Here is a 21,558-nt window from a genome sequence, read left to right on the forward strand (position 1 = left end):
TTGATGATGAGAGGCAGGGATGGAGATAAAGAACTCAGAGGAAAGGGGGACTACAGTCTCAGGCACAGGACACCTGACCTTAAGAAGAGGGGGACTTAGTTCAGTTCAGTCGCTCAGTCGTGTCCGACTCCTTGTGACTCCATGAATCGCAGCACACCAGGCCTCCCTGTCCATCACCAACTCCCAGAGTTCACTCAAACTCATGTTCATTGAGTCGGTGATGCCATCCAGCCATCTCATCCTCTGTCTTCCCCTTCTCCTCCTGCCCCCAATCCCTCCCAGCATCAGAGCCTTTTCCAATGAGTCAACTCTTCACATGAGGTGGCCAAAGTATTGGAGTTTCAGCTTCAACATCAGTCCTTCCCATGAACATTCAGGACTGGTCTCCTTTAGGATGGACTGTTTGGATCTCCTTGCAGTCCAAGGGACTCTCAAGAGTCTTCTCCAACACCACAGTTCAAAAGCATCAATTCTTTGGTGCTCAGCTTTCTTCACAGTCCAACTCTCACATCCATACATGACCACTGGAAAAACCATAGCCTTGACTAGACGGACCTTAGTCAGCAAAAATGTCTCTGCTTTTTAATATGCTACCTAGGTTGGTCATAATTTTCCTTCCAAGGAATAAGTGTCTTAATTTCACGGCTCCAATCACCATCTGCAAAAAATAAAGTCAGCCACTGTTCCCACTGTTTCCCCATCTATTTCCCATGAGGTGATGGTACCAGATGCCATGATCTTTGTTTTCTGAATGTTGAGCTTTAAGCCAACTTTCTCACTCTCCTCTTTCAGTTTCATCAAGAGGCTTTTGAGTTCCTCTTCACTTTCTGCCATAAGAGTGGTGTCATCTGCATATCTGAGATTATTGATATTTCTCCCAGCAATCTTGATTCCAGCTTGTGCTTCTTCCAGCCCAGCGTTTCTCATGATGTACTCTGCATATAAGTTAAATAAGCAGGGTGACAATATACAGCCTTGATGTACTCCTTTTCCTATTTGGAACCAGTCTGTTGTTCCATGTCCAGTTCTAACTGTTGCTTCCTGACCTGCATATAGGTTTCTCAAGAGGCAGGTCAGGTGGTCGGGTATCCCCATCTCTTTCAGAATTTTCCACAGTTTTATTGTGATCCACACAGTCAAAGACTTTGGCATAGTCAGTAATGCAGAAATAGATGTTTTTCTGGAACTCTTGCTTTTTCCATGATCCAGCAGATGTTGGCAATTTGATCTCTGGTTCCTCTGCCTTTTCTAAAACCAGCTTGAACATCTGGAAGTTCACGGTTCACATATTGCTGAAGCCTGGCTTGGAGAATCTTGAGCATTACTTTATTAGCGTGTGAGATGAATGCAATTGTGCAGTAGTTTCAGCATTCTTTGGCATTGCCTTTCTTTGGAATTGGAATGAAAACTGACCTTTTCCAGTCCTGTGGCCACTGCTGAGTTTTCTAAATCTGCTGGCATATTGAGTGCAGCAGTTTCACAGCATCATCTTTCAGGATTTGAAATAGCTCAACTGGAATTCCATCACCTCCACTAGCTTTGTTCGTAGTGATACTTTCTAAGGCCCATTTAACTTCACATTCCAGGATGTGTGGCTCTAGGTGAGTGATCACACCATCGTGATTATCTGGATCGTGAAGATCTTTTTTGTACAGTTCTTCTGTGTATTCTTGCCACCTCTTCTTAATATCTTCTGCTTCTGTTAGGTCCATACCATTTCTGTCCTTTATCGAGCCCATCTTTGCATGACATGTTCCCTTGGTATCTCTAATTTTCTTGAAGAGATCTCTAGTCTTTCTCATTCTGTTGTTTTCCTCTATTTCTTTGCATTGATCGCTGATCAGACTGCCCCCCCACCCCAAATCCATAGGCTTCTTTCTCCCTGGGTCTCAGCCTTTCCATGTAGCAGAGACAGCTAAGAGGATCTAAAGCCCTCAGGTATCCCCCTCCCCACTTCCTGAAACTGACAGGTGGGGTCCCCCAGGCTCATCCCCTCTTCCACTCTTGACAGGTAAGGGGGGACGGTGCCTGGGTCCTTTCATTGTAGCATGGCCTTTGGGTGGGAGATTAACACATTCCAGTATTTTTGCCTGGAGAATCCCGTGGACAGAGGAGCCTGCAAGGCTACAGTCCACAGCATCGCAGAGTCAGACATGACTGCAGTGACTCAGCATGCACAAAGGAACCTCTCAGTGCAGTGTTTCTTGAGAGGAGCACTTGAGGGAGGTATGGGGAGGGTGGGGACACAGAACAAGAATATTAAAGTGGGATGGGAACAAGGGATATGTAACAAGAGAAAGGGAGAGAAGTCAGAGAAGCAGGACATGTTCCCAAGGGGCTCAGGGACTGAGGAAGAGACCTTGATGCCCACCTGGACATTAAGAAATAGGCTGTGAGACAGGGAGTGTCCACCAGCAGCTCCCTTCCCAATTATAGGAGACCTTTATTTTTCTTTTTTAAACACTGTTAAGTATAGTTTAGTGAATACAATATAAATCCTTTACATTTTCCAAACTCCACAGAGCACAAGCTCCAGCTTGGACTTCATGGACTTTCATGCTGTTGCTAGCACCACTTTGACCCCAGTTACTCAGGCATGAAAGTGTGCAGACGGCATGAACTCCTTCCTTCCTCCTGTCCCCTGGTCAGCTAGTCATCAGGTTCTGTCCCCACTTCCCTTTCTCCATCCTTCCTACTTCAAGTTCAACTTTCCCCACCATCCAAGCTCATCTCTCTGCTTGTCTGAGTGATAGAAACCTTAGTAAAGGCGACTGTGGCACCATCTGACCTGTCTGTGTCCACTCATATGGGCTCAGGGTTATGACCTCCTTCAATAAATACCTTTTAAAATGACTCTGGCTTTGTCTCTGTTTTTCCTGTGCAGGCCCAGAGGGTGCCAGGTGCCTCCCTTCCCTCTTCTCCTTTTGTTCCTGCTATGCAGAGAATAATATTAATAAAAGTGTTTTATGGAGAAGAGAAGCTTTAGCTGCAGAACAGCTCTATGTTCCTGGGGACCCAGACCATCTATAACCAGGAAGGAGGCAGAGCTAAAGGGCCCTGGCCAAAGGGTGGACAAGAAGTTATCAGGAGAGAAGCAGGCCATCATCAACAATCTGTCACGTGACCAAAGCAAAAGGCCCTGGTGACAGCACGGGCTGATCCCTAAGTGAATCCCATCACTGGGTGGAGAACTGGAAAAGGATCCATGGAGTCAAGCCAGATAAAATGAAAGTTTTCTCTGCATTCAGGCAGGAAGAAGGCCTTCCCTGGAGGAACCAGGCAACCAAGGTGCTCAGCATAGGAAGGTGGGTGCTGCTCCACGCCTCTGAGGCAGCTCTGAGGAAACGTTGGGTCAGACTTTGCTCAAGACATAACCAGAGGCCTCTGGTGCTGGCCTCTAGAAGAATCAGGCTTCTGATCCTGTGGAAATCAGAGAGGGGGTGTGTGTGTGTGTATTTGTGTGTGTGTGTGTGTGTGTGTGAGACAGAGAGAGAGCGACTGTGTGTATGGGTGTATGTATGAGAGAGAGACAGTGTGTAGGGATGTATGAGTGTATATGAAGTTAACTTCCACAGGAAGCTTCCTCTGCTGGGGGTTCATGGGGTGGGGAGGGTATGATAAAGCAGGGTTTTTCCTTTGGCAAAGTCACTATTGTCCTACTGGGCACCACGGAGTTGTGGGAGGTACAGACCAGGCCGGCAGGCGACTGGAGTTGAGGGCAGCAGACAGGTCACGGCGGGTGAGAGACCAGCAAGTGGGGCACAGACGTGTTTCCCCGGCAGTCCACATATTCATAGCTCTGGAAGACCAGCTGCTCGGAACGGCTCAGGTAGGAATAGGTCAGGGTGCCCCTGGAGAGGAAAAGCAGGCTTTGGTGCTGTGTCTGGGAGGAAGAGGAAAGCCTTGGCCCTGCTCTGTTCTCTGGGGAGGGCTGGCTTCCTGCTGTGTCATGGCTCCTGGGACAGCTGCCCCACCCGGGTCCCGGGCAGTGCCACGGGTGTCACATCAACAGCTCAGAAGCAAGGTGGACCCTAGAGGAAGGGCTGGACCTGCCACTGTCAAGAGCCAACAGATACATGGAGTCAGCTTGGATGACTTCCTTCCCACTAGGGGGAGCTGGAGTCAGGAGATGGGAGAGGGGTACTTCCCTGGTGGTCCAGTGGCTATGATTCTGAGCTTCCCATTCAGGGGACCCAGGTTCAATCCCTGGTCAGGGAACTAGAGTCCACATGCCACAACTAAAGATCCTGAATGCTTAACCTAAGACCCAGCAAAGCCAAAATAAATAACTATTAAAAAAAAAAAAAGAAGTGGGAGAGGGGATACCAGGGCTTCAAATCCTACTTACTGGATGTGCAAAAGCACGTGGTGGACTTTGATTTCCAGCCAGGTACAGATTTTGCTGAGAAAGACAGAGAGGAAGAACACAGGACCACATTTCACACTGAGCATCCTGTCAGTTCAGAGGAGACCTGCAGTCCCAGGCCCCTGGCCTCCTTTCCATGGGGAGGGCAAGGACCCAGGCCACTCCCACCCTTTCCCGCTCCCTCTGCCTAAGGTGAGCACTTCACTCCTCCAACCCCCACTGGCCTGGCCCAGGCATGTGCTGGCCATTCCCTTAGTAGAAGACAGCGAGTCAGGCTGAAGAGCCCAAAGTCATATATTGTAAAAGTGAAAGTGAAAGTGACTCAGTTGTGTCCAACTCTGGGACTCCATGGACTTTTACAGTCCACGGAATTCTCCAGGGCAGAATACTGGAGTGCGTAGCCTTTCTGTTCTCCAGGGGATCTTCCCAACCCAGGGATCAAACCCAGGTCTCCTACATTACAGGCAGATTTTTTACCAACTGAGCCACAAGGAAAGTCCCATATATTGTAAGGATTAACCCAATTCTAGCCTGGTTTTCATTCCAATCCTGCTCCAAACAGGAGGCCCTGAACACTTGCACACTGCAGTCTTGGCCATAAGCGTGCAGGCTGAATGCTGGCTGCAGGGCTGCTAAGCAATCAAGAAATTTGGTGGGGGTTCAAACTGAGTTTCCAACCAGGAAGGAGGTGAGGGAGAAGAGATCAAGGGCTACTCACTATGTGTTTTCATCCCATATCCTGTTGGCCACTGCATAAAATATCTGTCAACCAAATGGTCATAGGGTTAGCCCCAACTGCAGCTGCCCCCTTCCTCCCACCTGTGTCCACACACTTGTGGGGTGTGGGGCTGGCCAGCGAGAGGGAGTCACCTGTTCACTGGCCAAAGAGCCGATGTGGAGGAGGAGGCTGTGGGAGACCTGTCCCACCACGAGGGACAGGTGCAGAACCTCGAGGGTCAGCTGGGTCACAGTGATAGGGCAGTAATTGTTATTGGAGATATTCAAGATACTCTGGGGAGGAAGACATGGAAAGGGAGGGGTGAGAGTAAACATCCTTGGCAAGAAGAAGTCAACCAATTTCAAAAACCCCCAGCCTGATTGAGCCCCACTCCCAGTGAGAGCTTCAGCTGCTGGGGCACCAGTGCCAGAGCCCCTTGGAGGGGTCACCTTAACTAAGACCATAAAAGTGAAAGTGTTAGTCACTCAGTCTTGTCCAACTCTTTGTGACCCATGGACTGTAGCCTGCCAGGCTTCTCTGTCCATGGCGTTCTGCAGGCAAGAATACTGGGACATTAAGCTGTCTCAAAATCCTGTCTCACCATGAAAGGCTCTTTCTGTTCCCCTGCCCACCCGGAATGTCTCAGGCATACCACTCCCTAATACTGCTCTGGCCTCAATTCTAACCTCTCACAGTTCCAATCCTGCACAATCTGTTAGGGGCTTCTCCTTAGGCTTCTGACATCCTCTGAGTGCCGTAAGATCCCTGGCTACCCATGCCCAGGGTCAGAACACGGGACAAGGGCTTCAGAGGAGTGGTGCCTGGAAGGTGGGGTCAGAGCCCAGGGGCACAGGCACCCACCCACCGTTATGTTGAGGTAGACATTGGCCTCATCAGTGGCCACCGTGGAGGAGTTGAGGCCCACAGGCTGCACGGCGATTGTCCGGGGAAACAGGAAAAAGACGATGAGGGAGGAGGTCACCAGGCAGATGGCCACTGCCAGGAACACGGAGAGTTTCCTGTGGGAAAGCAGGACCCAGGTAGGGAAGTGGAGAAGTCTGAACACAGAAGCAACCAGGCCAGGGGTGTTCAGATACTCTTCTCTGTACACAGGCTCTCCTCTGAGTTCCCCTCACAACTGGACACTTAGCTCCTCAAGTGTGGAGGACCAGCTTAGAGTCAGGGGTGGCCCAGAGTGGGGAGAAGCACAGGACTGAGAAGCCAGCAGCTTGATGTCCATCCCCAGCTCTCTGTACCCACTGGCCCAGTAACTCTGAACAACCCATTTAACTGCCCTAAGCCTCAGTTTCCTTGTCTATAAAATGGAAATAATTCATTGTACCTACCTACCTCGTACAATCTGTTATGGGCTAATTCAGGAAAAGCCACCAATCCCCAGTCCTGGTGCATAGTCAAAGGCTAAACCAATGCCAGCTATAAATCACTGGAAGAAGTCCACATGAATTTTGAGAGTTCTGAATTTTAATACTCATATTCAGAACCAGACATCATCTGTCCATCTAATTCAAAATTGTAATACGCATTAAAGAGACTGCACCTTGGTAGCACCTTCTAAGGGGCACTGCCAGATTTGGACTCTGATGCAGTGGTCAGGGAGGGCTGGGTGGTGGCTCCCAGATGGAAGCTGCGGACCCTGGGAAGAGGAGCTCCAGGGATTCATGTCAAACGACCCAGATGACAAACAGAGTCACAGGCCCCCACAGTTGAAACTCATGGCTGCCTCTGAGGTTCTGAAGGGTCCCAGGTCAGGGAGTAGCTGGCTTTCCATCTCTACGGGAAAGAGAACAAGCAGGTCTGAACTGCCATAGCAAAGGAAGTTCTTAGGAAAAATCATTTCCCCAAATCAATGGTAACTCCCTCCACCCTAGAAGGACTTGCAGAGTCAGGAGGTCCTCTCTGTCTTCAAAAGGGAGCCATGCTTCTTGGAAGCAGTGATGCTTTGGATACCAACTGACCTCAGGTGGTCTGCTGTGCTCTGAAATTCTTTAACTAGGAAAATCTGTGGAAACAGGGTGCTAATATGTCTGAGCCCAGTGAAGCTCAGGCTTTTGGAGGAGAACCAATGGAGAAAATTTAGTAGAGGAGGGCACATTGGGATGACAAAGAGGAATTGCCCCTATGGGCAATGCCTGAAGAACTGGGGTAGGAAGAGGGGCTTACGTGTGCCTGGGCTTCAGCCTCTGGTCCCCATAAGGAATAAGGGCCACCAGCTGCTTCTCTACCTCTGTAGAGAGAAAGAGGGTGAGGAGGGCCACAAAGTGTTCATGACAAGTTTCCTGTACCAGCCTGCGAGAAGTACCCCTCCATCCCACAGAGCAGTCTCAGAAGCATGCTATCTCTGACCCAGGGCAGGACTGGGGACACTGGCTGTTGGCAGCTCAGATTTGCCATCTCTCGAATGGAGGTGAGATTTCATTAACATGAGTGAAGAATTTCTGCAAGTCACCACAAGTCAGAAAAGTCCAGTTTCTTTGGAGAGGCCATGGTAACTTCCTGAATCCTACGGCAGGGTTGCTAAGGAAGCAGAGAAACTGGAAATCCCCTGGGGTTGGGTGGTACAACTAGGGCAGGAGGGAGGTCTCTGCAGAGAGCCCAGGGAGGGTTAGAATCTCCCTGGGCCAGCCTGAAACTGGGGGACTAGGAGCCAGACTACCTAACACCATCCAGGGAGACTCAGAGGGGCCTGGCACTGGCCAGCTGGCTGTTAAGAGCCTTTCCTGGATCCCAGGCTACTTCCAGAGCCTGCGGCTACTCACCTCGAGGAATCTCCCCACTGCCCTGGCAGGTGGGACAAGTTACAAAGCCAGCACCAGCAGCCCTTTCACATGGCACATAGGAACAGAAAGGCTTGCTGTTGCCAGTGCTGGAGTAGCTGGCAGCCTTGCTGCCAAAGGCTGGGTCAGGGGGCAGGATCGATTTGTTCTCATCCTCCTGAGAGGCCAGCTGGGAGAATGTCGCACCCATTGTTCAGGGGTATTCTTCACTGATGAAGAAAGAACAAAATTCAGTTAGAGTGGATGCTGGGTGTCACTCTGGTTTTAAGTTTTTGAGATTGGCAAGGGGCCCCACCACAATTTCAGCAAGCTCAAGCCTAAGAAAGTGAAGGTATGGAAATTCAAGCAGTTACACGTGGTTCTCAGATCAGGAATCTCTGCATTTCAACTCCTCTCTTTATTGTAGGACAGCTCAATTCCCGAGAGGGAAAAGCAAAGCAGAGGTTATTTCACTTTAAGGGACTTTCATAAGTGAAAGCGGAGCACTTATTTTGTTCTGGAAAAGTTGCTGAGCTGTCACTGATTACCAAGGAAGGAAGTTAGATAGGGCTGGCTTGGGGGCAGCAGCCAAGAGAGTCCCTTCATCCTCTGAGACAAGATGATTCTGAAGATGTCTCTCCACCACCCCGGGGCAGAAACGCCTGAGGTCTCCCAGCCTGGGTGTGGAAGAAAAGCTTCCATTCCTGAACCTGGGCAGGTACTGGTGTAATAGGAAGGTAGGGATTCTTTGGAACAAGAAAGAAAAAGGAAGCTAGACTGGCCACAGATGTGGCTTTAAAAGCCCCTAAAAAGGTCGTGGAAGGGAGCATAAACCTCTTCTATGTTGCTTTCTGAGTTGGGATGGGAAAGAATGTCTGGGGGAGGAGCAACGTCTGGGTCAGTCCTTTATGAGGAAGAACTGAGGCTAAAAATCTAGATTCTCCCCTAGAGAGTGGAGTCAAATGAATGGGCATCCTGAGCCGAACTCTGACCTTCGGGGCTAAAATAAAGTGAGCCTCACCTGGCTTAGGTCTGAGATCCCGGGCTCCTCTCAGCTGCAAGAGGACGAGAGATTTTTGGAGTACGTAATTTGGGGACGAGAGCCGGTAGGGAAGGGTGGTTCCAGAGTCCTAGGGGAAGCGAATGCCCCTTTGGGGCAGGTGGGGAGCCGCGACTGTGGCCTACCCATAGCCCCAGCTGCTTTACGCCCTACTCTGAAGCTGGGCGTGGACTGAGAGGCTAGGATTTCATTGAAAGAGGATTTTAAGTCCCATCAGACACCCCGAGAGGCCGTTAGCAGAGCTCGGTACCTGCGTGTTGGTCTAGGAGGAGGAGGCACAGGAGGGGCCTGGGCCCTTGTCTCCCAGAGGAAAAGTAAAGGAATTTCTCAAAGCGCCTTACCCTCGGGCGACCGCGGCGACAGAAACCCCTGCAAAGTAGAACCGAAACTGCGGGAGCCGGGTCTCGCCCCAACCTTTGATTCAAAGCCTTGGGAAGCTCCGCCCCGGTTCCTCCGAACCCGCCCTCCCAGGGCCCGCCCCTCCCTCCCAGGGCCCGCCCCCTCCCTCCCAGGGCCCGCCCCCTCCCTCCCAGGGTCCCCTTCTCTCAACACAGCGGCCAGAACGTTTCTCAGATCTTCAAGGGCCACGCGAGGTCCTGGACGAAGGTACCAGCCAGGGCAGGTAAGAGTTTCAAAGTTTATTTCACCATTCTTTAAGCGGTTACGTACAAGTACAATGGGACAGACGACTGGACCCTAACAATACGACTCAGATGGTCAAGACAGATCCCGTCCCAAATCAACCCAATTAACTACACACAACCGGCCGCTCAGCCTCTACCCAGAAGGCCCCATAAAAACGTTTTAAATAACGAACAGACTGGTTGGCTTGCAGTCTGAATCCTGGCCTATTTAACAGCATTCAAGAGTTATACTGTAAATAAACATCATTATGGCTAATGATTACATCATCATTCATTGTAATACCAACCAGGTTATATAATACTATTTTATTATCCTTCCCCCTTCGGGCTGGGGGGGGTGTCAGATTTCTTTTTCTGCAAGCAATTTTTATGACTAAAATCTTTAGTGTTTTTTGTTACCTCTACCAGCTGTACCCAAGACTCCTTTCTATTAACAGAGTGAGGACTTTTGACCTTTGTAAGCAAGCTCTTTACCACTCACCTACCCTGCGGTTAAATTAAACCGGAACTTTTTTCTGAGTTTGCTCCCCACCCACATCCAAGTTTTGTAAAACAGCCTCTTTTTCTTGTTCTAAGTTCTCTTGAACAGATTTCAAACATTCAAGAGACATTCAGGACTTCCTAAATCCCATGTCAAAGCCTCACACCCACTCATCTGCCCACTCCTGAATTTTACTGAGATTCACATAATAAAAGTTCAGTTCTCTCATGTTTTTATACAGCCCTTGCCCACTCTACCTGCCCTCTGACATAAAGAAAAAAGGTAACTGTTAAATTTACTTTTTCCTTTAATAGAAGATTTTTCCCTTCTTTATAGGATTAGCAAAATATTTCACATTACCTAAATTTTTTCCCTTAAATAAAATACAAATGTATGCAAAATTGCTACAATAGACACTGTTCAACAGGTGCTGGTGGGTTAATTAGCACACTCCCCGCTCCTTACTCAGAAGTGCAGAGACACGGAAGGTGGATATACTTCAACGCATCAATGGGGTCTAAACAACAGTGCTGATTTCCAAGACTTGCAGAAAAATGACTTTCTACTTGAAATGGGAAGAGTAACAAAATTCCTATCACGTTCTAGGTGTCATTTTAATACCACATAGCTATTTAAGCTTGGGATAGGTTAGAGAAATTATGAGAATTCTGGAAAACAACTTCCAAGGTTAATTCCTTTTAAAAACTGATAGCAGATATCCCCATAAAAACATCCACGTTAAGCAAAGAAAAATACTCAACTTCAGTACAAGCAGAAAGAAAAATGGTTCTATAGGAAGTTTTACTCTTCAGTGCACTAAAACAGAGAAAGGAGCTTTATCCAAATCAACTGAAAAATGCTCTTCCTACAATTCACCTAATGCCTACCGTGAAAATTTAAGTTCTAGTTTTTGATTTGCTCCAAAAAATACTGCAATGGCAGGTATTGTCTGGATAGTTCAATTATGGGCTCTATTATAGATTCATCAGATTAAAAAATAACCAAGGGTCTCTACCCCATGCCCCAACAGAATAAAGATCATCTCTGAGCAGCAGGCAACGTTATTTAATACGAGGTCACTCCTCAGTAGCGGTGGCTGTACCAGTCGTTGTTGTTGACCTGAAGGAGTTCTGTCACCACCTGCAGGATGTTGTAATTGTGTTTTTTCAGCAGCCTTAGGTTCAACTGCCTGTCACAGAATCCCATTTCAAAGAGATGGGCCATCAGGGCTGCTGTCTGATCTTCAGAAACTATTGGCTGTGTAGAGTCAAGAAAAGCAGAAAAACAGTTTCTGTAAAAATCTGTATTATTTTGTTGAGTAATTCTAATCTTTCCAGATTTATTCAAAACGCTAGGTAATTAGGTGCAAGACTATGGCACTCCTGTCCACCCAATACCAATGGGTCTTCTGAGGGGATAAGAAGGACTGGGAAAACTCTATTTTGGATGAGGTATGTTTGTATCCCAAACCAGGTAACAAATGAACTGTCTTTAGAACTAGATGAAGGAAGAGATACAAACACACTCTGGAAAGGTGATCACGATGATGGGCCAAGAGCTGTTACCGGAAAAAAGTCTGGGAAATTTAATCAGATACGCAAAGGAGCCGGACCAGAAACTGCTCAGGAAAATGGTATCCTGGCCAACCTTCTTGGCTTTTTTTTTTTTTTTTTAAATAAAGAAGAGCAATTATTTATTGCTAATTTAATCTTTTATTTTTACTTTCTTCTTTGGGCCAAGTTCATAACTTTCCTAAATCCTCCGAACACTTGAAACACCCTCTTATCATTTACTTAACAGCTGTGTTGAGTACCAATTTTCTTATTTAAAAAAAAAATGGAGACACAGGTTAGCTAGTATTTTGCAGTGTGGTTGAGTGGATTAAAGCTCAACATTCAGAAAACTACAATCACAGGCATCCAGTCCCATCACTTTATGGCAAATAGATGGGGAAACAGTGGAACTGTGGCTGACTTTATTTCTCTGGGCTCCAAAATCACTGCAGATGGTGACTGCAGCCATGAAATTAAAAGACGCTTACTCCTTGGAAGGAAAGTTATGACCAACCTAGAGAGCATATTAAAAAGCAGAGACATTACTTTGCCAACAAAGGTCCATCTAGTCAAGGCTATGGTTTTTCCAGTAGTCATGGATGAGAGTTGGACCATAAAGAAAGCTGAGTGCTGAAGAATTGATGCTTTTGAACTGTGGTGTTGGAGAAGACTCTTGAGAGTCCCTTGGACTGCAAGGAGATCCAACCAGTCCATCCTAAAGGAGACCAGTCCTGAGTGTTCATTGGAAAGACTGATATTGAAGCTGAAACTCCAATACTCTGGCCACCTGATGCGAAGAACTGACTCATTTGAAAAGACCCTGATGCTGGGAAAGACTGAAGGCGAGAGGAGAAGGGGACAACAGAGGATGAGATGGTTGGATGGCATCACTGACTCAATGGACATGAGTTTGAGTAAACTCTGGGAGTTGGTGATGGACAGGGAGGCCTGGTGTGCTGCAGGTCCACGGAGTCACAAAGTGTCAGACACGACTGAGCAACTGAACTGAATGGATTAAGAAAAGCATATCAATATGCTGAGCACTGTCTCTGGTATTTCTCTCTTCTGTTCCCTTCTATTTCAGAGTAAGTTACCCTTCCTCCTTTCCAGGTTAATCCTTCTAAATGAATCTTACTTTGTATCTCATTACGTCTCGTCACCTCGGAAATATTTTTCTACTAATTAACCTCTCTCATTTTGATTGTCAACCTCCTTTGCTACTGGCTCACCTTTATAAATGTCTACCTCTGCCTTACATATCCCAGCTTTCACGCTCCTTTGCCCTTTGTATAGTCCAGCTATTTGACAGTGAGGCACAGTTGTACTCTTAAAGTCCTCTCTGCTCCTTCTCACTCCTCTGCAGCATCTGACACTGCTGGCCATGCCCTCCTCATTCAAACTCCCTTCCCTAAGCTCCAGTGTAGAACTCCCTTCCCTTCCTCATTCTCCTCCTAGTTCTCAGTCGTCTTTGCAGAGCCCTCCCTCTTTCCATGATCCTTAGAGGCTGCTCCTTCTTTTATCCATTCTTCCTGGAAAATTTTATCTAATCTGTGGCTCCTGTCATATCTTGTACATAAATGACTTCATTTCCAGGCCAAAGTTCTTTTCTCTTTAATTCAAATGTATAAATCCAACTATACTCTGGATAAACTGACCTGGGTGTGTCTCAAATTCAACACCAGCCCAAAACCGACTGGATTTTCTTTTCCTTCTGCCCGAATATACCGTTCTTATATATCCTCTCTTAATGAATGCTACACTGACTACCTAAACTAGAAACTTTTATCCTTGAATTTTTTTTAGCCTTATGGCCTCCAAGTTCTGCCATTTCTATTTCTCTTCTATCCTTCTTTTCTTCTTACACATGGATCCTCAGCTGGATTTCTTAAGGCTCCCTCAGCCTCCACACTATGGAGGAGTGGAGTGATCTTACAAAGAACAAATCTGATCATGTTAATTACTTCCCTAAAATCCTTCAGAGGCTGCCCACGAGTCCTAAAATAAAATCCAAATTACTTAACACAGCATCCCACCTACATCACTGGTCTTTTCTCTTCTTTCTCTTCTCAGAACAAATTTACCTTCCAGGCTCACATTTCCAGATCTCTTTACTGGCTACTCTCTGTCTACCCTTTCTGACTCTGATTCCTGGCAAACACTTTTAGGATGACTTCAGGCATCATCTACCAGGAAGCCTTCTTGTGCTGCACTGTGGGGCCAATATCAGACTGAGGTGTTCCACCAGTCTGAGAAAACTGACATAGTATCTTACACTGCACAATAAATGTTTTTTTTTTTTTTTAATTAGATGAAAGATTCCTTAAATTCTATAGTGCTTTGCAATTCTCAAAAGTTTTGTAGACAAATGTCTGTTTACTTCACTTGTTTCCCACCACTCTGGGCAGGAACTGGTGTCTGATTCCTCCTGTAGCACTAGCACCTGGGAGAGCTCCACACACATACTAGGTCTGCAACAAACATTAGGTCTTTTTTCTTTCCTCCCTTAACTTAGCCAAAGTCATATAAGTGGAAAGTGGTCAAGTCTCTGTGTGTTAATCAAAGACTAAGTTTTGTGATACATATATCCAATGGAATTACTCAGCCATAAAAAGAAACAAATTTGAGGCAGTTCTAGAGAGATGGATGAACCTAGAGCCTGTTATCCAGAGTGAAGTCAGAAAGAGGAAAACAAATATCGTATATTAACACATATATGTGGAATCTAGAAAGAAAGTACTGATGAACCTATTTGTAGGGCAGGAATAGAGATGCAAACATAGAGAACAGACTTGTGGAAGGAGAGGGTGAGACAAATTGAGAGAGCAGCACTGAGACATATGTGTCATCATATGTAAGAAACATACATAGCTAGTGGGAAGCTGCTGTATAGCACACGGAGTTCAACCTGGTGTGACAACCTAGAGGGGTAGGATGGGGTAGGGGAATGGGAGGGAGGTTCAAGAGAGAAGGGACATACATGTACTTATGGATGATTCTCAGCTGCTATACAGAACCCAACACACACTGTAAAGCAATTATCCTCCAATTAAAAGAAAACTAAACTTAAAGCTCATGCTTTCTACGATGATGTGCAACTCTCTCCAGCCCAGGCAGATGCCATTGTTTTCACTAGTGACTTGGATTTGGTTCAGGAAAATAAAGCATACACTGACCTGTGCAGTGACTGGTGGTCCAGCAAACAAGGCCTTGTACGCAGAGGCAGCAACAGACAAAGCCCCCTTAACCAGTCCTCCAGCAATGCTGTTCCCGTGGTGGTGGTGGTGGTGGTGGTGGTGGTGCCTGAGGAGGAAAACCAAATTATCTCCCTAAGAAACACTAATTATTACCTTCCTACAAGATAATCTGGGTTCTCATCCTGGAAAGGAAATGAGATTTCCTGGAGGAAAAAAAAAATCAAATGTAAAATGAGCGTGTGACTGTTTTCCTATCAGTTTTATAGTTACAAATCTAGGTCCGATGTAGGGCTCAGTTCTTACTGCTACAAAATATGGGCACTGCAGAAAACACGTCACTCTGGTTAGCATGCCAGCTTTCAGCCCCACTGGAAAATTAATGTGGTCAAGGGCGCCGTGAGGTACTGGCAGTGGATCTGCTCAGTTACCATCTCAGAGGAAACAACTCCCAAAGGAAATATGATTTATACAGGGAGGGGCCCAACTTGATACTGCTTTGAGACGACTAGGAGCAGAGAGGCAGGTTTGTCTAAGAACAAGTTACGAGATGCACAATGGCCTGGACCTTCCTGCCCTCCTGTTACTAAGCAGGAATTGAACCTAAGGGTGCTTCTTCCTGGTCTGGACTGGCAACACTCTTAAACATCGTTAGCCCTCTGCTCAGGGTTGCTCAGGAGCTTCAGAAGAAATAACAAGAAGGGATGATAGCTCTCCTCCGTCACTCTCAGGAGGGGGCACGTGCTCTGAGAGGCTCGTGTAAGCAGGGTAACACTAGGACATCCACCTGCTTCTGAATAAGAGGCTGCACAGGCAAGGTCGTTACCTTGAGTGGTCATAGCTCTTCGGTCTGCTGTTTACAAGTCCTGATGAGCCTCTGAGCTCTAAAAGCAAAAGAGCTGTTGGTTAGATGCAACATCTAGAAATGCCTGGGATTTCCTAACTCCCAGCAGGTTTATTTCTGAGGCAGGTAACAATCTGATCACAACATTTCAAGCCTTTAATTTTTATGCTGCACCACATGCCATGTGGGCACTTAGTTCCTTGATCAGAGATTCAACCTGTGCCCCCCTGCATTGGATGCAGAGTCTTAAATCATTGGACCGCCAGGGAAGTCCAGGTTTTGTTTTTTGAGGAAGAGAGAGACGCCACTCCAAGGTGCTATTCTCTTTATTTTGTGGATGAGGAAACAGACCTTCAGGTATTATCAACTTGCTGAACCACTGCAAGGTTACACAGTGAGGAAAGGCAGAGCTGGGGATGAACCTAGACTGGGCTGGTTCCAAAACCTGTGTACTTTCCACTGCAGCACAATGCCAGCTTCTATGGGGTCTCATCTAATAAATATTAAGCTAGAATACAGAACAAAAAGAGTAGGAGGGACGAGCACAGAAAAAGTCAAAGGGCAAGTTTCGCAAAACTGCCAACCACAGAGTGCCTACTTATACCTGGTTTCCATGAGAAAAGAGCACAGAGAGAAAGCTCAGGCAGGTCATTACCTTCTCTGATCTGACCAGGGACTGAAGAAACTTCTGGTACAGTAACTGGTAAATCCACTCCTGGGGAACCATGATGCTGTGCACTGGGAGGACTCCTTTCAGAAAGACATAATATTGAAAGTAAGTTGAGAAGGCACCTCTGGTAACGGTGGAGAAACAGCAAACAGGGCACAGCAGAGCTAGAGTCTCTATAGAGGTTTCACACTGCTGATCAGAGCACAAGTCTGCATCTAGGGATCAGGTGGGAAGGGCTCACTCTTCTGTTTTCCTCTTCAGCCACAGTCAAGCTAGAAAGACTGGCTGCAGTCTGGTCACTCCCCTGCTAATTACTCAGCTAATAAAAGTTAACTAAAGCAAGTATTTCTTTAAATCCAGGATCCACAAATACTGGGAAGTACAACTTTTATTCATCAGACTTTACTATGGGAAATCGCCATTTCCCCCGCTGACAGAGAAACAGGTTTTGAGATCAGGTTGAGTCCTCTCTCTTTATTCCACCTCTGAAGGACAGCCCAGCAGAGTGGGGTACAGATGGTACCTGGGCAGCTGTGGCGGAGGCCCCACCACCTCTGGGGTTAGGGGCACTGTGTCCAGAGTCTGTGAGGTCATAAGGATGTCATTGATGTTGTGCCCCTGTGACTGGTTGTCCCCTCCAGGGGGTCTCTCCCCAGCCTCGACTGGTTCCTGCCCAGCCTCAATCCCAGGCTCTCCTTCAGCTCCTCGCTCCAGGCTTGGCTGTGAGAGTGCAGAGCTGTACATGGAGTCCCCCAGAGGGCGGCTGGTGTCAAAGCACTCAGGCAGGATGATGATATAGTCCTCTGAAGAAGCAGAGGACTGACTCCGAACTTCATCTTTGAGCTCATCCTCTTCCTCCACAACAGCCTCTTCTTCAGCAATTTGGACAATCTCCTCCCTCTCGTCTGCAAGTGGTCCCTCTTCAGGTGAGGCAAATTTCACTAAAGGGTGAAAGCATCCAATTTTAAGGTACAAGCTAAGAACAGTCCCTCATGCCTACCCTACCCTATACCAAGCCTTGTGGGTCATGAGCTATAATTATGAAAGCCAGAGGAGAGGGACAAACCAAAGGGCCATATTCAAAGTCTGAAGCTACAAAGAACCAAAGTTCATAAAAACAAGGTCAGCAGAAACAATAAAGCTTCTGAGAACAAAATGAACCTTAAAACGAGGAGGCCCCTTTCCTTTTCCCCTTCAGGTGACAGCTAACATAACTCTCAGAGCGACCCCAAGGACTATACAATTCATGGAATTCTCCAGGCCAGAATACTAGAGTGGGTAGCCTTTCCCTTATTCCAGGGGATCTTCCCAACCCAAGGATTGAACCCAGGTCTCCCACATTGCAAGTGGATTCTTTACCAGCTGAGCCACAAGGGAAGACCAAGCATATTGGAGTGGGTAGTCTATCCCTTCTCCAGTGGATTTTCCCAACCCAGGAATCAAACCGGGGGTCTCCTGCATTGCAGACAGATTCTTTACCAACTGAGCTATCAGAGAAGCCCCTATCATATTGGGATGGTTTCAAATCGAAACTGCTAAACTAGCTAACAGTGCTTTGAGAAGAGAAAACATCTGGTGCTAAGTACCGCAGGACTCTATGACTACTTTTGACTCCTTTCCTCCTCCTCTTTGCAAAGTAGTGAGTAGTCATGACAAAAAACCCGGCAAAACATGGATGAGTTAAGAAAAAAAATAACAAACTACCAATAATCTTACTGAGACAACTACTGTGAATATTTTGGTGTAAGTCCTTCTAGACTTTGTTTAGACTTTTTTTGTTATCCATTTGTACTCAAGTGTATGTGTGGAAATACATATATATTTTTTAAATACACAGTTTTAAAATTTGAGTGTTTGGATAGTATCTGAAATATATGAAATTGGTTCTACCTATCTGACCTCTAGAAATTCTGCCACAAAGAAATTTATTACAGCATAATTTAACCCTGAGAAACTCTAGCTTGGTGCTCCTGTTTCTGCCCACTATTTCCTGACTGCTGCCCTTGGAGAAATGAGACAACTCAGCTGCTGGGGGTGGGGGTGGGAGGGCAGGGGAGGGTTCTCTGCTGAGGGGCTCCGTCCACTTACAAGAAGACTTCTTACTGCAGAACCCAGGCAGCACAGTTGGCTGCTGTTCCTCTGTGGCGTACAGCTGTAATTCAGCCCCTGGGAAAGTGCAGAAATGAATTACAGGAGCTGCTTTGCTCCTGATGCACATGTAGAGTCTAAATGAACAACCATGATCCAACCTCTAACAAAGACTCCCCTGTCTCCACTCTCAGTAAAGAAGAGCACTTCTACCTGCTCAGGTCTGGCAATCGCAGGTGTCACCCCAGTGGGGGCATGGGGTGAGGTCCGGGAATTTCAGGGACACTCACTCTGCGGGGACTTCTGTCTCCAAGGTGGTTTGTGATCCGGGGCGGCATCCAATGTAAGGGATCGGATGACAGTCTCACACACGAACTGGGTCCCACTCAAATCATCTTCTGGTTCCTCCATGGAAGAAACATTCTCGGCCTTTTTCTTTACTGATACTGTGGAATCTGGAAAGGACAGAACTTTTGTCTGCACTTGGTGTTTAAAGTATTGCAGAGCTTTCTCCAGTCATGTCCCCATGCTGATATGATGCCAAGGAATAGCTGCTGTCTGTGCTATGTGAAGGTAAGAAGACTTCAAAAAATCAGATCCTTGGAAAACCCGTTCACACACCAAGGTAAGGTTAGTAGAAGGTATGGATAACAACAGGGCGTGGTATGGAAGGGGAGGATGCAAATGCTTTACAAATATTTAACCCCTTACCAGGAAGTGCTTTAAATCCCGCCCCTTCACTCTCTTCCTGTATCTGCCCCAAGCCTGGCTTCTCTATTAAAGGACTGTCATATGGCAGAGGAGACATGCAGGGAGTCATATCTGGAGAATGAAGATAGGAGAACCATCAACCAAGAAAAAGCATTGCATCATCAATACTCAGTGTCCAGAAGCAGCAGCTTCTAGTTTTCCTGCCTCCTGCAGAACTAAAATAAACCCAGGTATGCTTCAAGGCCTGTTGTAAAGAATTTCTCCAGACCATCAAGTACACAAGTATCTCAGATAGGTCCATCAACACAGGAAGGATCATAAACAGTTGTTTAGCTTTGGAAGACCATGGCCAAGACACAGAACCATGAATGTAAAGTAACAAAGGGACACAAACACCTACAGAGAAATGGAGAAGAGGGTCCCTTTATGGTGGAGAAACTCTGTACAAACTTGTTGCCTCTGACAGACAACAGGGAAATGGAAAATGGGCCCATGGGTGCAGTTTTAATATCACATTGTGGGAGAAATCCTTGCCTACTAATATCTCAGAATGACATAGTCACTACCAGAGTCAGGGGGGCAGTACTATTGGGCCTGTTAATAAACAAGGTAGACCAAATGACATTCTTACCCACAGGAGTGTTGTGGGGCACTCTCTCCAACTCTTGGACAATATTTATATCCAATAGCTCAAAGGACAGCAGATCCTGAAAAAAAAAAGGGGGAGGGCATGTTAGGCTACTTGCAACACATGCTAGAGCCGTGTTTTGTGTTAAAGGCCACTGATCTCCACATCATCCTAGATGCAACTCGTGTTCAAATTCATGCCTCATCTCAGTCAAGTGAGAACAAGAGTTAACGGGAACCAAACATTCAAACAGCCACTGGGAAGAGAGAGAGCAGATACAGTGGGGTTGAAGCTGAACCAGTCAGGCAGAAAGAAGAGGCAGTGAAGGGGAAGCTGTGGGAAGCACAAGATAAGTTTCCAATTCAAAGAGGAAACACTTAGTTTAGAAACTTGCTTCCATTGGGGATGTTCTTGCCATTCGATGCATCTCACTAGATTAGAGTGGGCCTATCTCTAACTTCCTGGGCACCACCGACGGCTCTACCTCCTTCCCTTCAACAAGTTAAGAACTTGTTCCCCAGGGCTTTCTGTCCCTTCCCCTCAAAGTGCTCAATCTTCCACCTGGGCAGTCAGAAGATCCACGGATGGGATGTAGAGCTCCCTCTTGCTGGCAGCATTCTTTGCCTTCTGTGGGATGTGGGTTCCTGTCCCTTCTGTCTGCTCAGCTGTTTCACCAGGCAGAATTTCTTCTTTACCCAGAAAAGCTTCCTATGGAGAGAAACCACTGGGACACATTTTCGGCCCTCAACAGAACTCAAAAAGCAAGTTGACGGCTGCCTTCCTAAAGTCAAATGCACTGTATGGAGTAAAACTTTTTGTTTTAATTTCATACTTTTCTATGAAAAAGCTGCAAAAAGAGTAGAGAGAGTTTACTAATTACCCCCTTCATCTAGCTTCCCCTAATGATAGTAACTTAGATTAAGCATAATAACAATAGCCAAAACCAGGACATCATCACTGGGTAACTTAAATTTAAGCAGTAAATAGGGAAGTTGCCTTAAAACAACATGCACAAGACTTCCCTGGTGGTCCACTGGTTAAGAATCCGGCTGCCAATAGAGGGGACACAGGGATGATCCGTCTTGGAAGAACCCACGTGCTGTGGAGCACTAAATGGGTGCACCAAAACTCCTGAAGCCCATGCTCCACAAGAGAAGTCACTGCAGTGAGTGCACCGCAATAAAGAGTAGCCCCCACTCACTGCACTAGTGAAAGCCTGTGTAGCATCGATGAGCCAGTGCAGCAAAAAGTAAATAGAACAACAAAAAAAAAATCAGAAAACTGTGCACCAAGTAACAACCAAAGTTAAGCCCTGAGGGACACCTGCACTCAGATCCTAAGGACACACAAACAAAGCCCCAGAAGACTAGGCCCAATATAAGCATACTGACGTGTTTTGGGGGAGGGGAGAAGCTGGCCTTTCCAGCTTTCTGGAGGATCCACCAGCTGTGAACAGGCCCTTCCAATGCTCACCTCTTGCTGGCAGGTGAAATCATCACCTCTGCTTGAGCCGATCATGCTCTTTTCACTGTTATCCGGGCTCTCTGTGGAGGGGACAGGATCCACTATGATGCTGCACCAGATCCGAGGCCCGAACTGCTGGCCTTTGTGAGAAAGACGCCAATGGGAAGTGTATGTCCCCTCCGAGGTTGGGGCAATGAACTCCACAGACACAACTCCCACATGGCCAGCCTTTAAGCAGGGAACCAAAACATCTTTCTTTTCGGTAGAAGCCAAAGTCAGGTTTCCCCACATGAACTTGAGCTGAAAAGAATAGTAACAGGAGAAAGAAAGTTTGTCAGTTAAACACGCTGCCATCTCAACCACTTC

General features: G+C 46.8%; 2 protein-coding genes across 9 annotated transcripts in view; both read right to left on the reverse strand.

Moving 5' to 3' along the window:
- Nucleotides 1-2,405: 2,405 nt before the first annotated feature.
- TMEM106A (transmembrane protein 106A) lies at nt 2,406-9,364 on the reverse strand. 2 transcript variants are annotated; one of them, XM_040245224.1, is made up of 8 exons: nt 9,260-9,364; nt 7,862-8,088; nt 7,266-7,329; nt 5,950-6,103; nt 5,237-5,377; nt 5,085-5,128; nt 4,349-4,402; nt 2,406-3,851 (listed from the first exon to the last, which is right to left on the reverse strand). In XM_040245224.1, exons 2-8 carry the CDS (start codon nt 8,067-8,069, stop codon nt 3,731-3,733), a joined length of 786 nt encoding a protein of 261 aa, XP_040101158.1. In that variant the 5' UTR covers nt 8,070-8,088; nt 9,260-9,364; the 3' UTR covers nt 2,406-3,730. The 2 variants fall into 2 exon arrangements, with proteins under 2 accessions (XP_040101158.1, XP_040101159.1); XM_040245225.1 differs by lacking the exon at nt 9,260-9,364 and adding an exon at nt 8,880-9,252.
- Nucleotides 9,365-9,541: 177 nt separating this feature from the next.
- Nucleotides 9,542-21,558, reverse strand: part of NBR1 (NBR1 autophagy cargo receptor) — a 28,308-nt gene continuing 16,291 nt past the window's right edge. For 2 of the 7 annotated variants that reach the window (XM_040245238.1, XM_040245237.1), the window contains exons 12-22: nt 21,202-21,492; nt 20,290-20,436; nt 19,732-19,807; nt 19,101-19,211; nt 18,680-18,844; nt 18,390-18,467; nt 16,825-17,242; nt 16,287-16,381; nt 15,614-15,671; nt 14,770-14,896; nt 9,542-11,300 (exon numbers count right to left, since the gene is read on the reverse strand). In XM_040245238.1, the coding sequence (XP_040101172.1) occupies nt 11,127-11,300; nt 14,770-14,896; nt 15,614-15,671; nt 16,287-16,381; nt 16,825-17,242; nt 18,390-18,467; nt 18,680-18,844; nt 19,101-19,211; nt 19,732-19,807; nt 20,290-20,436; nt 21,202-21,492 (1,740 nt within the window). In that variant the 3' untranslated portion in view covers nt 9,542-11,126. Of the gene's footprint in view, nt 11,301-14,769; nt 14,897-15,612; nt 15,672-16,286; nt 16,382-16,824; nt 17,243-18,389; nt 18,468-18,679; nt 18,845-19,100; nt 19,212-19,731; nt 19,808-20,289; nt 20,437-21,201; nt 21,493-21,558 lie in introns of all 7 variants that reach the window. The other 5 variants (XM_040245240.1, XM_040245239.1, XM_040245241.1 and 2 more) reach the window with 5 other exon arrangements.

Source organism: Oryx dammah, unplaced genomic scaffold, assembly GCF_014754425.2.
Source record: "Oryx dammah isolate SB20612 unplaced genomic scaffold, SCBI_Odam_1.1 HiC_scaffold_8, whole genome shotgun sequence".
Taxonomy (NCBI): Eukaryota; Metazoa; Chordata; class Mammalia; order Artiodactyla; family Bovidae; genus Oryx; species Oryx dammah.

Coding starts and splice junctions, on each gene's coding strand:
- TMEM106A (XM_040245224.1), bottom strand. CDS start 8,069: ATGGGTGCGACATTCTCCCAGCTGGCCTCTCAGGAGGATGAGAACAAA. Junction 7,330..7,861: donor CAGTGGGGAGATTCCTCGAG/GTGAGTAGCCGC, acceptor TTCTCTCTACAG/AGGTAGAGAAGCAGCTGGTG. Junction 3,852..4,348: donor CACGTGCTTTTGCACATCCA/GTAAGTAGGATT, acceptor TTTCCTCTCCAG/GGGCACCCTGACCTATTCCT.